Genomic DNA, 15,491 nt, shown 5'->3' on the forward strand with positions numbered 1-15,491 from the left:
TCTGACGTAGGTTTGGCTGGTCCCTTTTCTTCACAGAGTCATTTGATGAGAAGTTCTAAATCACGGTAGCATGTCATTCATCATTTCTGTTTGTACCCTGCCTAAGAAACCCTGGGCATCAATATTTCTGGTGAAGATATTCTCAATGTGGTCTGAGATATTATATTTTTTGCCCTTTATACTTTGTTCCACTATCATTCTTAATTTAGTTTTTGAGGGGTGCCAAGGAGTGAACTCAGGGGCCCTCGACCACTGAGCCCCACTCCCAGCTCCATTCTATATTTTATTTAGAGACAGGGTCTCACTGAGATGCTTAGGGCCTCACTTTTGCTGAGGCTGGCTTTGAATTTGTGATCCTCCTGCCTCAGCCTCCTGAGCCGCTGGGTTTATAGGCGTGGGCCACCTGGAGCAGCCTTAATTTAATTCTTATGAGGAGTGAAGGGATAGTTCCTTTCACCTCACCTTCCACCCCAATTTTGATATGTTTTTCCAGCATCATTTGTTAATCAGACTTGAACTGACTCTATAAATATGGGTGTGTTTCCAGACTCCCTGTTCTGTTTCTTGGTCTCGTCCGACACCAGTGCCACCCCATGCTGACTCTAGGGTGCCCGGACTGAGTCTTGAAATTGGTGCCTGTCACTGCACCCCGCTCTCCTCTCCCAGGATGTTCTAGGTACTCAGTCATGTCTGCATTTCCATATGAGTTTTAGAATCAGCTTGTTACTGTCTTGAAACATCCTCCGGAGCTATGATTGGAATGGCATTGAGTCCCAGATCAATGTAGAGATAACCAACATGCAAGCAATACTGATGTCTTCTGATTTTTGAATGAGTATATGCTTCCATTTATTTAGATTTTTAATCTCAGCAATATTTTGTAGTTTTTAGACTAATGGATTTTACATGTCTCTTGTTTATTTATCTTTAGGTATTGAGGGTTTTTTGGTATTACTGTGAATGGAGGCCCTTCTAATCCCATTTTTAAATCATGTGCTGTGTAGAAGTTTCACTGAGTCTTATCTCATGACTTTATATCTTGTGGCATCTTCTAACACATATATATTCTAGCAGTTTCTCTGTAGGTAGGATTTGCCACGTAGGTAACCAGGCTGGCTGTGAATGGAATCCATTTGAACCTTCCTTTCCAATGCACATGACCTTTATTTTATTTTCACACCTTATTGCACTGGCTAAACCGCAAGTGTGACATGGAGCAGAAGGTGTGAGGCTGTGCGTTCCAGCCTTTGCTAAGCTGGCTGGTTGTCTTCATTTCACAGCTTGGGAAGTCCTCACAGACTCTTCTATCTGAAATGCCTCTTCCTTTTTTGTCATGTACCCCAGTGTCATATTTGATTCCTCTTTATTATTTGCCAGTCACGTGTGCTGTGTGGGTCTTACACTGACCTAAGACCCCCGGAGGGGGAAATGCCGCCTGTCTTCCCCACTGCACCTTCAGTGCACGACACATGGCTCTTAGGTGACACTCAGTAAATCTTTTGTAGGATCAGCCCACACTAGTCGGGTATTTTAGAAGTTATGCAATTGATTCTCCTTTCCAGCGTTTTAACCTCCTTGGCCAAAATGAGGGGAGTGGTATTTCTTGCAAAGTGTTTCCATATTTCTCTTTCACCCTTTATAATTTTTGGAGGTCAAATTTCAATTCTTTTTTTTTTCCACAGAAACCACGTGTGTCTATCTATTGCTTTCATTGATTATTTTATAAAAAGCATTGCAATTATTGGGACTAGCTCTTGTAAAATACGGTAGTGGCATATTGGAACAGGTTGCCCTTCTGGATATTAGAGTCCACACTTAAGAAGTTAACGAGTATTCAGGAAGTGAGCGTTCAGGATTGGGAAATCACAGCGGCTCAGGTACAGAGACAGGTAAACGCACCCCACAGTTATTCAGGGGGCAGGTGGTGAGGCCCTATTTTTATTCTTTCAGTTGTGGAGAAATGAGCGCTGTAACGTGGCTCAGTGGTAGTGATCCCCTCGTATACGGAAGGCCCTGGGTTCAGTCTCCAGCACCACAATAAACAGAATAAACAAAATGTGGAGAAATTGCAGTGATGACGTGAACTTGTTAGGCAGAGCATCTCCTTTTTGTGTTTTGAGACAGGGTCTTACAGATATATTTTGTAAAAGAAGGGCTGGGGTAGAGCTGGACCTGGGTTTAACCTTCTTATTGGAAAAAGACGAAGGAGAAAAAGGAGGGAGGGGAGGGAGGGAGAGGAGGGAGGGGAGGGGGAGGGAGGGGAGGGAGGGGAGGGGAGGAGGGACATATCCCCTTACTTTTGCCCTCTGCCCTCTGGTGTGGGCTCTGAGCTGAGTGGTGCTTCCTGCTTCCTGGGGATTCAGGGCTGGGGAGGCGACTTGCTTTAGCCTGGAGCAGGAGCTCTGGGGTCTACTCCCTCTTCTTGCTGCTTCATTGTAAGAGCCCGGCTCACTGGGCTGGTAGAGTGTAGACTCAGGAACACCACTTGTTCCCAGCAGTGGTCACGGCAACGCCTTGGCTTGTTCTGCCCCTCGACCATGGAGACTGTGTGACAGGAGCAGGAGGAAACATTGAACCCCAGGGTCACCTCATTCCTCCTCCTTCCCTGGGGGCCTTTCTTTTCTGCTCCTCCTCCTCCTCCCCTCCCCCTCCTTCCTTTTTTCCATTCGGTTCTTCCTCTGTCGTAGGAGGTGACAGAGGGAAGTGACCAGAGGCTTGTGGTGGCTTTTGGTGGTCACAAGTACTGTTCACCAAGTGTGCTGTGCAGTGTGTGAGTGTGTGTGTGTGTGTGTGTGTGTGTGTGAGAGAGAGAGAGAGAGAGAGAGAGGGAGGGAGAGAGGGAGAGAGAGAGGGAGAGGGAGAGGGAGGGAGAGAACTGATAGAGAGGCCCTTAAGGGAAAGGAGTGTCGCTGTCCATGATCAGGGTGCAGGAAGGCTCCCTGAGGTGGGGACAGCGGGAAGAGGCCCTGAGAAGGCAGAGGGAGCCAGCGTCCTGTCAGGTTGGAGAGGACAGTCACCCCAGGTTCCAGGTGCACCGCGGGCTGTGGCCTGTCTGTCCTAGGAGATGGCAAAGCCCGTGGCCCAGGGAGTCTCTCTTTTTTTTGTCATCTAAATGTTCTGAAAACATCTGCATGTGGATCTGTTCAACATATCCGAGTGCGAGTTCTCATTTTAGTTTTCCAAAAGTAGAAGAAAAGTTACACAAAACAGAAACGGAGACTGAGGACAGAAGGTGAGCAAACCCCCAGGGGCACGTGGAGACGCTCTGCTGAAGACAGATAAGGGAGTGCCGGCCACTGCCCAGTGGAGCGGGAGTTCTGCTTATCATCCTCCTGTTCCTGTTAAGGAAGCACTGCCTCCTCCGGGAGCAGGACACACTGTTTTATGGAGTGCCAAGGGGCATTCATCTGCACAGACCAAGTTTGGGGCCCAGATCAAATTTCAGTAAATTCAAAAGTGAGACCACACTGTGTTCTCCGGCCACAACCAGGCTGCGCAGTGGCCACTGTGTGGAAGACACCTGAGGAGCACCCATTATATCTGGAAACTAAGCAGCCTTCTTCAGAATGACCCAGGAGTCAAAGAAGAAGTGACGAGGGACATTAGAAATGAGTATGAAATGAATGAAAATGAAAAGACAGCCATCACCCTTACTTACGATCACTTACAGAGTCCGCTCCGAGCCTGGTGTCCCTCCTGTGTCCTGCCCCCCTGCCCAGGCGCTGAGGGTCCTGCAGAGGTGAGCCTGGCCGTCTCCCAGGACCTGCGCCGTCCTGGCCCTCAGAGGCCTGGCCTGGCCATTTAGCGGGGCGGACTCAGCCTTTTTCTTCTAGTTCCGCGCAGACACTTCCCATCCTCAAGGTCCTGTTCCTACACTACGGAGGGGAATTTGTGGGGCAGGACGCACGGGCGCAGATCCTACACCCGCAGGCCCCTGTCCATGAACACGGCATCAAAGCCGCTCCTTGGTCCGTCTTACCTGGGGAGGAACATTCGCCCACCTCCCCGCAACCTTTGGGACTTTCTATGAGTCTTTGGATCCTTCTGGGGCTGCCGTTTCTGTGAACAGCCCTTCCGTCCCTCGGGCTTTCCGGAGTTTGCTGGTCTCAGTGGCTCTCCTTGGCCTGGTGTTGCTTGTCCCGTCCGAGTGCATTCCCCCGTCGAGGCTGGAGGCGCAGGTGTGCAGGGTGGGGACCTGGTCAGAGAGGTGCCTAGAGAGTGGTGGACACACGTGGGCAGAGTCGTGGAAACAGATATCCACTCAGCACACACTTGCCGACCTCCTGTGCGGTGGACACTGTGCGGCAGGTGGCATCTGCCTGTCAGAGCAGACTTCAGAGCAGAGGTGGCTCTCGGGAGCGCTGTGAGGTCTGAGCAGGTCCAGCCAGAGGAGGACCGGGCTCCAATGAGGTGCTGCCCCTCAAGGTGAGGCGAGGCTCCTGAAGGAGCAGCCGAGGAAGGAGGAGGAAGGGACCTCTCCCACCAGGGGGCGGGGCGGGTGGAGGCACGGGGCGGACAGCAGGGGGACGGGTGGGCAAGGCCACCGCCTCTGTCTCCTGAGGGGCTTTGTCCTGCTTCTGTGGGCGTCACCTCTCAGCCCCTCGGTGACTCTCACCTGCACTTCCTGCTGCCCGCGCCTGCCGTCTGTCTGTCTTCCCTGCTACTCGCTGCAGTGACCAGGGGCCCAGTGGTGTCCTCCCTAGCCTGTGCATGGTGCGTATTGAGACAGCGGGTGGCGGGGTGTGAGCAGGGAAGGCACCCGGCAGCCAGTGTGCTGAGCACGTCCCTCCAGGAGCCATCAGCCCCATGAACTCCTTGTTTTGTTTTGTTTTGTTCTTTTAAGGCAGGGGAGGAAGAGGTTGAGAGATGAACTCAGTAGTTTGAAGACACCCTCTGGGGTAAAATTTCAAATTGTTCCCCACCCTGAATATTTTTATTCTTTTCCTTTAGGTTTCTTGCTATTTAAAGATTTTTGTTTGAATGAAATTAATGAAGCTGTCCCTCAGGTGAAGTTTTATGAAGAGGTAAGAAGTGACCGTTTTACTGATGCTTTTACTTCAAAAGCATATTTCAACTGTACTTTGGAAAGTTTTGCGATGCCGACACCTCACACACGCAGAGATCCAGGAAAGCAACCTGCAGGGCAGGGCCTGGGGTTCACTAGAGATGCTGAGGACACCTGGAGAGTGGGTTTGTTCCTTAAGGCTCTGGAGCGCCACGGTGCAGAGAAGAACAGCTGGACAGAGTCCCCGAGAAGCGGGCTCCTCTAGAGGTGCTGGGTATCGGGCATCTGGGGAGCTGATTTTGGAGCCCTGAGCAGAGGCAGAGGGCTCCAAATTGGAGTAACAAACCAGGGACTTGGTGGGACTTGGGACAGTCCTCAGACACACAACTGGTTTCCCCACAAAGGCTGGGTCACATGTGAGCCTGCAGGGGACTGAGGGGACAGGGCAGAAGTTTCTGGAAGGCACATTGAAAAGGCACTTAGCCTTTCAGAGCTTAGGAGGTTCTCGTCCGCGGAGGGGAGGAGCTGAACGCAGAACAGGCAAGAGGAGGACGGGAGGAGAGGCCCGTGGGTCAGCTCTTGGCTTGGGGTGCAGCGGGCAGGTGAGGGTTCAACCCTGGCTGGTGGCAGGAGGTTGCTTATGGGAGGCGGACCAGGAGAGGTTTCTGGCTGGACTGACAACCGTGTGAGACGGGAGGACCCCAAGCCCAGGCCGAGTCTCCCTCCCAAGACATCCCTGAGGGTTGGAGGCCCAGAGCTGAGCTGGGAACTTCTCCAGGGAGAAGCTGACTCTAGTGCTGAGGAGGCAGAATCCCCTGCTGGGGCCCACGGTGGGCCATGCCTGGGGAAGGGGTCCACCAGGGGCAGGTGGGCTCCACAAAGATGGTAACCCGGACCCCCCAGCTGGGTCATATGATGGCTGACGAGCCCCTCCCCCACCCCAGGAAGAGCCCAAGAGGACCTCGTCTTTATGTGTAGATGTAAGATGACGACATATAAAGATGTCACAGTGTCCAGGAAACAGGAAGATTATAGACACACTAAGAGGAGAGACCAGGAGAAGCAGACCCCAGATGGCGGGGGACTAGGGCCAACTGACAGGCACTTCAGAATTCCTGTGAATAAGATGGTCCAGAAGATAGAGGAAAAGACGGGCAGTGGGGATGGAGCGCTGTTTAATTTCAGCACAATGTGAATTTATTATGAAGACTCAAATGGTCGTTCGCAGACAGAAAGGGCAGTGTTGAAGTGAGAACTTAATGTCGGGTTCAGCAGCGGGGACGTTACACACAAGACATGACCAGTCATCAGGAAGCAGGTCAGCAGGTGACCACCGAGCAAAGCCGAGAGAGAAAGGTAACAGAAAAAAGAAATAGGTAAGAACATCAGAGCCAGGTGGGATCTGCTTCAAAGGCCTGCATCAGGTGGAGTCGGAGTTCCTGAAAGAAGAGAACAGGCAGAAGCGGTGGCTGAAGAATAAGGTCACAGCTCTGCGTCTCCTTTCCCTTACTATAAATGGACAAACCCCCTGAGGTAGACCTGCTTTCAGACAGATGAAGAAACGAAATTCTGTCATACACAGTTTATAAGAAAAACACAACACTAACCGTAAGATAATTCTGACAGTTTTACTAAAGGATACAAAGCAGCTTCTTACAGTTAAAACAAACAAACAAAAAACACCTTAGAGCTGGGGGCGGTGGCACAGGCCTGTCATCCCACTGGGTCAGGAGGCTGAGGCAGGAGGATCCCGAGTTCCAAGCCAGCCTCAGCCAAGGCGAGGCCCTAAGCAACTCAGTGAGACCCTGTCTCTAAATAAAACACAAAATAGGGCTGGGGATGGAGCTCCATGGGGCTCCATGGTTGAGGGACCCTGGGTTCAATCACTGGTACCCCCTCCCCCCAAATAAAACAACTTAGGAAACTCTAAGCAGAATCAATTACAAAGGAGACGTATCTTTTCATACCAGTTTAAGGCCATGAACAATTATCCAGAGAAAAATCTTAGAAACAACCCAAGCCAGAGCAAGGAAGGAACTTGTTACTTTTAACTCACAAGTTTTCAGTTTTGTGAATAGTGTAACAAAATTGACACAGGTACAATAAATCAAATAGGTTGGAAATCATAATCTAGAGCTCCTCTATATATGAGTTGTTATTTTCTAATTATATTCTTATTTTAATAACATCATCTATTACATAGTGGAAATTTTTTCAGCTGGGCCCACCTAGGCCAACATCATGGGTGAGGAGAAATAACTGTAAAACCACCAAAGCCAGCCCGGTGATCGACCTAGAATCTACAGCCAGCAAAAATCTCCTTTAAAAGTGAAAGTGAAATAAAAATATGTTCAATAAATAAAACCTGAGGGGATGGGTCAGCAGGGGCCTGCATTAGCAAGCACCCTGAAGACAGGAACTGGGGGCAGGAGGGAGGTGAACCTGGTGGCTCTGGAGGGAGGAGCAGGGGGCACACGAGGGTGAACACATCAGTAAGCAGGAATGAGCTGACTGCCGAACAGTGGCTCCCCTCCCCAGAGTGAAAATGTGCACGTGACCAAAATGACTGTCACACCAAAGGCAGGAGAGGTGCATGACATTGAAGTGTCTTAAGGTTCTGAGATGGTTGAGGGGTAGTCAAATGAGGGTTAGCGTTGGACTGACCAGTCCAGGGTGGGGATTGTAATCGCTAGGGTAACTGCTAAGAAAACAAAGTGTGGACATCTAACAGTTAAAAGAGAAAAATGGAACAAACGACTGATTCATCAAGAGAGGTAATAAAGGAATACAAAGGGGACATAAAAATAGGTTGAACTGAAAATGAAGCAGAGTAAGATCATAGCTGTAAATGCATTTAATGTAAATGGACCAGAATCTCCAAGTAAAAGACTTGAGGTTTTGAACTGGATAAAGAAGCAAAACCCTGTCATATCCCATTTATAAGAAAAATATTTTTTTTTAAAGAGAGAGAGAGAGAGAAATTTTTAATATTTATTTTTTAGTTTTCAGCGGACACAACATCTTTGTTTGTATGTGGCGCTGAGGATCGAACCCGGGCCACACGCATGCCAGGCGAGTGCGCTACCGCTTGAGCCACATCCCCAGCCCAAGAAAAATATTTTTAACAGAAGGCGGAAGAGGGTCTATAATACACCCACCAACCAAACCTAATTGGTATTAGGTTGTTAGACAAGCTACACAGTAATGCTACTTGAGATGGAGAGTGGGGTTTATTAATGATAAAGGATTCAACCCAATAAGTATTGAGTCTTAAGTCAGTTATGTTGCAAATAACATAAGTTCTAAGTACATAAAGCAAAAATAGATTAAAAAAAAAGACAAATCTACCACCCTAATGGAAGACATTAATACACTCCCTGCTTACAGAACAAACAAAATAACTGATAAGAATATAGAATATGTTGAGTTGATGGACATATGTAGATGCTGAATCCAGCAAAAATAGAATTCTCCATCTTTGAAGTACACACAGAACGTTTATCAAAATAGATCGTGTTCTGGCCCCTAAAGGGAGTGCCTGCAGATTTCAAGACTGAAATTGCTCAGTTTCTTTTCTGAGCCCAATAGGTTTAAGCTCAAATCAAATAACTAGGAAGTCCTTAACTGCTTGGAAATTAATATACCTCCAAGTAATTATAGGTCAAAGGAGAAACTAAAATAGAAATTAGGAAATATTTTAAACTAAAATATATTTAAGAAATGACATAAGGTATTATTATTAGCATCATTATTTTATTTTGCTTTACAAAGCATTTAAAACGATCCAATGAAAATATAGCATAATCAGGGCTGATACTAGTAACCTTTGTATGAATTTGAAAATTGGAGAAAAATTTCTGTCTTTTTGGCTTTTCATATGTATGTGAAAGTGTCATAGTTCCCACTTTAAAAAATTATATCAATGTATTTTCAGGAAGAGTCATGAAATCATGATGAATATTAGCCGTCATGTAAAAAGAGTAAGCTAAATCTAAAAAGGTTTTATTGGGTCTAAGTAACCTTATCTGAACCATAATCAGGAGTTTTATCTGAATAAGTCTCATGCTTCATCTGCCAATTTCCCCCCCTTTTTGTGTTCCTGAAAGCGCCAACTGGTTACTGCACCCCCTGGCCAGGCGGTGGACCTCCTTTAGCAGATCACCTCTGCTGAGGTGCAAGGCGGGCAGCCTCCTGCGGTTGTGGCTGAAGCCTCTTTGCAAACTCAGTGGCGGTGTGAACTTTAAGCACCGGTGTTTCTCTTTGCTGGCCAGCTCTCCTCGCCCCTTCTGGCTGGGCACAGGCCGGGTCAGGCTCCTCAGAGGATGTCCTAGGGGGGGTGCTCCAAGCCCCCAGCTCCTGTTCTTACTGGATGCCGTCCACCTGGGGCTCAGGTCCCATCCTCTACACCACTGCGGCCTTTGAACACTGAGGTTTTCATAAGTGTTTTTCCATCTTTAATTTCCGCATGCTTTTTGACCCCAGTTCTTAGAAAATTCTGTCGCGGTGTCTGAGGCTGCATTTCCGACCTTACCTTTCTACTTTGCCGCTGCGGGTGAGGGTCCCAGCGGCTCATCCTGGCCCCTGACAGGGTGCCCAGGGCTGCATTCTTGTTAGCCGCCTCCCACCCCCCTCCGCCTTCCTAGCTGGAGCTTACACTCTGGCCGGTCCAGGCTGCTGTCGCGTCGGCCACTTCTCTGGTCGGTCCCCACCTGGAGGGCCCCATCTCCTTCCTGGCTTGGGGACACCTTGCGTCTTTGGAGGCTATCTCAGGACGACGGCCTCACGTTTTCCTGGAGCCCTCACCAGCCCCAGGGTGGCGCGCGCTGCTGTGAGCCACGCGGGCCGTCCGTGGTGTCCCTCGCGTGCCTTCGGGTTTCCATCTCCACCTGGATGGGATCCGGTGCCGCTGTGCCTCTGCCTTGCCACCCCGCACAGGGCAGCCCACTCAGCAGCCCCAGGCGTCTCCCTCCGCCCCAGCCTGAGCTTGCCGGTGCGCAGGCGCCCATCTTGTACCGGAGCCGCTCACGGGGACTTCATGTGTGGGCCCCAGGTACCTCCCGTCAAGTGAGGTCGGCGGTCATCCCCTGCCTACTTTCAGCCTGGCCGCAGGGTGCAGATTCCACCAGGACCTTGAGGAAGCTGTAAGAGGGACGTGAGAGGTCAGGCTGCTGCCTAGAATTGTTTTCACTCGTGCAACTGTGCAGGGTGCTCCAAAGGACGAGAGCCTCCCTCTGCTCCCTCTGAGCTTACTCTTGAAAGCAGACTCAGAGCCCAGAGCTGGCCTATGGCTTGGTGGCCGTGTTAGATGGAAGAGTCAAAGAAGGTGAGCCACAAAGAGGCTGGCCCTGAGTGGGAGGAGGAGAGCACTGTAGGTTAAGGTCATGGCTAAGTCAGAGCCCTCCCGTGGTGGGCAGGAACCTGGCTGCTGGAAGAACTGCAGTGTGGTTGTCAGTGAAGAGGGAAGCCAGGGATGTGGCTTGAAACCAGGCAGAAGAATATGTCAGTCAGCATTGTGTTGCCGTGACAAAATACCTGAGAAAAGCAACTTAAAGGAGGAAAGGTTTATTTTGGCTCATGGTTCCAGAGGTCACAGTCCACAGTCGCTTGTCCCCATCACTGAGAGCTTATGGTGAAGCAGAGCATTGGGGTAGGAAGTCCATGGTGCAGCAAATCTGATCACCTGGTGGTGGCTGGGAAGCAGAGAGAGTGAGAGAAGGGGCTGGGGACAATGTACACCCTTCCATGGGATCCCCCGTGACCAGTTCCCTCCACCCAGGTTCCCCCTCCTAGAGTTTACACCACCTCCCAGTAATGCCATGAAATGGTGGCTCAGTCCGTGGATTAATCCAGAGCCCTCCTGACCTATCACTTCCCCCAAGGCCACCTCTGCACATGGCTGGCTTGGGGACCAAGTATTCAGGACATGAGCCCAGGGGGAATTTCATATCCAGCCATAACAAAGAGAGACACAGGGTCTTGGGAGACTGGAGCACACCTTCAGGTTTTATTCTACAGCCTAGGAAAAGGTTAAACAGGAGCGTTAGGGGTGATGTTCTGTAATTACCAATGGGGTCAAGGGTCAAGGTGACCGATCTGTGACACTGTCTGCCTCCTGGGGAGCCTTACATCTGATTGTCCTGTTAATTGACAAGAAGGGTGCATACATCTTCAGTTCCAATTATGGAATATTCTAGTCCTTCTCTTCCTGCGGCATTTTCCTGTAGCTGTAAGCCCTGTTCCAAGCTGCACGCTGGGGTCTGAGAGGGACGTCCCTGTGGAGAGCCGAAGCCCTGCCAGGGTGCAAGCTCGGCGAGCACAGCTCCCCCCCAGTCTCACCTCCTCCCTGCTGGTGACATCGTGGGACTTGGGTTGGCTTCCCTGGGCAATGGAGCCAGGTCAGCCTTTCATGCCTGTGTGTTCATGATGGGTCCGTCCACAGCTGTCCACCCTCAGCCTGCATTTTGATGTATAAAGTGCGTTTCCTGTAGATAGGATGGACCATTTCTCCCTTGGTTCTGACAATTCCCATTTTGTAATAGAATGATTTTAGATGCAATGTGTGTCTTTCAAAGGATTTGCTGAGTTTCTTCAACCAGTAAATTCATCTTTCACCAAATCTAGGAAAATTAGTACGATTATTTCTTAAAGCATTTTCTGCCTCCCCCCTCCTCTCTCCTCCTGGGACTCAGTTACATGTATGTTTGGTCTTTGAGTATTCCTCCTGTATATCTCGGATGCTCTGCTTAATTTTTCCCCAATATTTTCTCGTTCTCTTTTTCAGGTGACATGATCTCTGTGGCTCTGTCCTCAAATTCACGAACTCTCTCTTTTGCCATCTCTTGCCTGCTATGATGTCATCCCCTCCGTGTTTTATTTTGGATGCTGTATTTTTCACTTCTGAAATTTCTACTTGGTTCTTTCTAGAAGTGTTCTTTTTTCCTCTGCTATTTCCTATCTTTCCTTCATTACATGAGTGGTTTCTATCATGTCCAGGTACAATAGTGGCTTTAAAATCCCCATCGGATCGTTCAGCATTTGGGTCTCCTTGGATCGGTTCCCGCTAGCGGGCTCTCTTTTTGCCTGTGGGGGTGCATTTCCTGATTCCTCACAGAGTGATTCTGGATTGTGCCTAGCGTGGTGACTGGTGGCTGGTGACACCTGAGCTACGCCGTGCCCCTCCGTCCCCCTGCAGTGGGTGGTGGCCCCATCTTGCTCCGTCCCCCGGCCTGTGTAGGGCGGCTCAGGGTCTGCTCACGTGCTCGCGTGTCATTTGGGGTCTGTCGGAGATTTTGACGGTATGAGCGCACAGGGCTTTGGAGCTGCCCCTGAGACCTTCTGTTTTCAGATGTGTCCTCTCTGCAGCTTCTGTCGGGGCCCCTCCTCCACTGCCCTGTGCTTTGGGGCCTTCTCCATGTCCTTCTGTGATGGCGCTCCCTGTGTGTCCCGCATTTCCGCTGTCCTTTGTGATGTGCTATGGATACAAAGCAAACATGGTTTGTCGGTGAGTTGGCTGAAGAGGGTGACGATGACCCGGGTGGGGGCCAAACAGTGGACCTGGGATGGCCCTTCATTTTGGAGTAATCAAGGGGAGGACGGCTGGGATTCATTTTTGAGCTCAAGAAAACCGCAGGAGGAACGTGTTTGGCTGCAGAACAGAGCTGTGGGATCGGGCTGTAGGAGGCTTGTGACTTGGAGATGCTGTCTAGATAGTCACCTGGAAATGTCAAACGTAGGCTGGATACTTAGAACCTGGAGCTCGCGGTCTAGGGTGTCACCAGAGCGTAGCTGGTGCCCGAACCGGTGGGACCAAGGGGCTTTCCCAGGGAGGATGGAGCTGGGGAGAAAGGGATGCCTCGGGGGCGCTCTGGGGCCCTGTGGGGTGCAGAAGCCAAGCAGAGGAGGAAGAGCCAGCAAAGAGTGCCCCTTCACCAGCTGAGGATCTGGGCCACCCCTGGAGGGAGCGCTCTCAGCAGTCGGAGAAGCAGGGTTCACAGGTGGCCAGGTCAGTGCTGTTGAGAAGCTGGCCAAGGCCGGGACAGAACAGCGAGCCTGGGATTGGGCAGAGGAGAGACCCCGACGATCCTTCTCGTCCACCTCCCTGGGGGGATGGGAGAAATGGACAGGGCCACGCACAGCCCCTGGCTGCTGCGGACGGAGGTGCTGGCTCTCAGGGCCCTGATGGTCTCGGCTGCAGGCGCGGCTGTGAGCTGTGTGCCCACTGAGCACAAAGGGACCACAAAGGAACCACGCAGTCCGTGTGGTGCGTCCCGATGGCGGCTCCTCCCTCCTGCAGCAGGGAGACGGTCCACCTGCAGTGTGGCCCCCGCCTGCTCAGACACACAGAAAGAAGCCTGTGAACCCCAGTGGGCACCTGCTGTGCACCTGCAGGGACCAAGGACATCCTGGTCCACACTCCCTGGCAGTTGGCTGGCTGCCCTGGAACCCATGGCCATGCTGATAGTAGAGGATGGATTCTGAGTGGGGCGGGGCCCCCCGCCTGCTGGGAGCCACCTTCTCCGTGGGCCCGGCTGGAGCTTGTCCAGGCTCAAGGTTCTAGGGAAAGAGTCCTGGGTTCAGAGCACGGTCTGCCCAGGGAACCCGAGTGGTCCGTACAGTCAGGACCTACGGCGACCCCCCGGCTGGGTCTCTCGCTCAGCCCGGTGCCTCTGGATCGGGGACTGGCATTCATCACTCATGTGCTCCCGGATGATACCCCCTGGAGGCCTGTTCTCTCTGAGGCCCACCGTATGTCAGGGCAGAGCCCTCTGCCTTGGTTCAGCGTAGGCTGCCTTGGCAATCGGGCATCCTGGAGGGCACCTGAGCCTGCCCGAAGCAGAACAACCAGAGCGTCGATGACCTGAGGCCTTTACTTGCTCACTTAGCTGGGGAGCTGGCACCGGCCGCCGTCACGGGTGGCTGGCGAGTTTGCAGCTGGCATGCTGTGCGCGGGGGTCCTCTGGTGGTGCCCACGCCCTGGGGCTGGTGTCACCTGCAGAGTCCTAGACGGGGCTTGGCCCACCAGACTCCCTGCCTCTACCTCAGGGCTCCTGTCTGCTCCAAGGGGGCTGCCTTCCAGTGTAAAGGCGGCCACCCAAGTGTAGACCGCAGCCATCAGTGTCACTGAGGGTCTCTCTGGACATTGGGACGATCCCAGTGATTTCTCGGTGTGGGGACCCGCTGGCTGTCATGCGGGATCTCAGTGACTCACATCCCATCCCTGGATCCCCTCGCCCCGGAACTGAGCCTTGTCCGTATCTGGAATTCCTAGAGGGCTCACTGGTCTTCATCTCGGGGCTGTCAGACCCATCTGTAGGGCACAAAGGTGGGTGACTTCTCTTCGGTTTGTGCTCGCCCACAGGAGTCGCTAGCCACCTCGTAGCATCCCAGCACTAAAGTGCTCAGGTCCTGGGGAAGGCCATGTGGGGCCGGACTGCCCTTGGGACACCTTTCCCCAACGTCAGCCTTCGTGCCAGCCGCCCTGGGTTGAAGGTCTTGGCTCCAGCTGTTCTCCCAGCTCCGTCCCATCCAGGTTCCATTCTTGTCCTTTGCATTCAAAGTATCCCTGGAACAAAATAAATGGAAGCAAGTCTGTCGGGCCTTCTGTTATCAGGATAAAGCCACCGGAACCCCTTCCGCAGGAGGGAACAGTTTCTAAAGCCAGCTTTACGGTCTAGCCTACCTGGGCACCGGCCAGGTCCCCTTTCCTAATACAGTGTTTGAGGTGACCTTTCCGTTAATATTTTTATAGTGCTGAAAGCCAGTGCTCTTATCTAGGGGTTAATTCCTTCCTAAAATATTTGCTTAGTTGATTTTCAGGAATCTCTACGTAGGAACCTGGCGATTTATTTCTCTCGCCCTGTTGGTTGTGGAATACTGCAGCCCAGTGACCACCTCCATCGCAGCTCCTAGAACTGAACTTCAGCCACAGTTGAATTCTTTGTGCTCAGGCTGAGACTTGGCAAGGCCGGCCTGCGGTGGCTTTTGTTCCATGTGGTCATTGTAAGCTGGCCGTGCTCATGTCCTGATAGCATGAGCTTCCACATGTCAACAATGAGGTCCACAGTGGAGCAGAAACCGCTGTGTGAGTTTCTGGCTGAGTTCAGACTGTCCCAGCTCCCTCCCTCCGACTTTAGAAGGTGTCTCCTGTGAGGCCAGGGACAGTCTTTTGCTGGAACCCAGGGGGTTCCTGCTGGGCTGGTAATGTCATTAGATAAGGTGTCCAGGAGCCTCCCCTAACACTGACCACTCTTCAACATGCAGATCAAAGAGTACGAGAAGCTGGACAATGAGGAGGACCGTCTGTGCAGGAGCCGGCAGATCTATGACACCTACGTCATGAAGGAGCTGCTATCCTGTTCCCATGTAAGCCCCGAGCTCTCTCGGAGCTGCCCTCTGATCAGTGTGGGAGGGAGGACAGTGGTGGGTGGAGTCTAAGAACAACAGGGCCAGGCCAGTGTGTTGTTGCCCACCTGTCATCCCAGGGGCT

At 51.6% G+C, this 15,491-nt stretch overlaps 1 protein-coding gene across 4 annotated transcripts in view; it reads left to right on the plus strand.

Moving 5' to 3' along the window:
* Grk3 (G protein-coupled receptor kinase 3) overlaps window positions 1-15,491 on the plus strand; it is a 117,816-nt gene that overhangs the window by 50,422 nt on the left and 51,903 nt on the right. For 2 of the 4 annotated variants that reach the window (XM_076837120.2, XM_076837128.2), the window contains exons 3-4: window positions 4,951-5,024; window positions 15,266-15,367. In XM_076837120.2, the coding sequence (XP_076693235.2) occupies window positions 4,951-5,024; window positions 15,266-15,367 (176 nt within the window). The remainder of the gene's footprint in view (window positions 1-4,950; window positions 5,025-15,265; window positions 15,368-15,491) is intronic. The other 2 variants (XM_076837131.2, XM_076837140.2) reach the window with 1 other exon arrangement.

Source organism: Callospermophilus lateralis, chromosome 1, assembly GCF_048772815.1.
Source record: "Callospermophilus lateralis isolate mCalLat2 chromosome 1, mCalLat2.hap1, whole genome shotgun sequence".
Lineage (NCBI taxonomy): Eukaryota > Metazoa > Chordata > Mammalia > Rodentia > Sciuridae > Callospermophilus > Callospermophilus lateralis.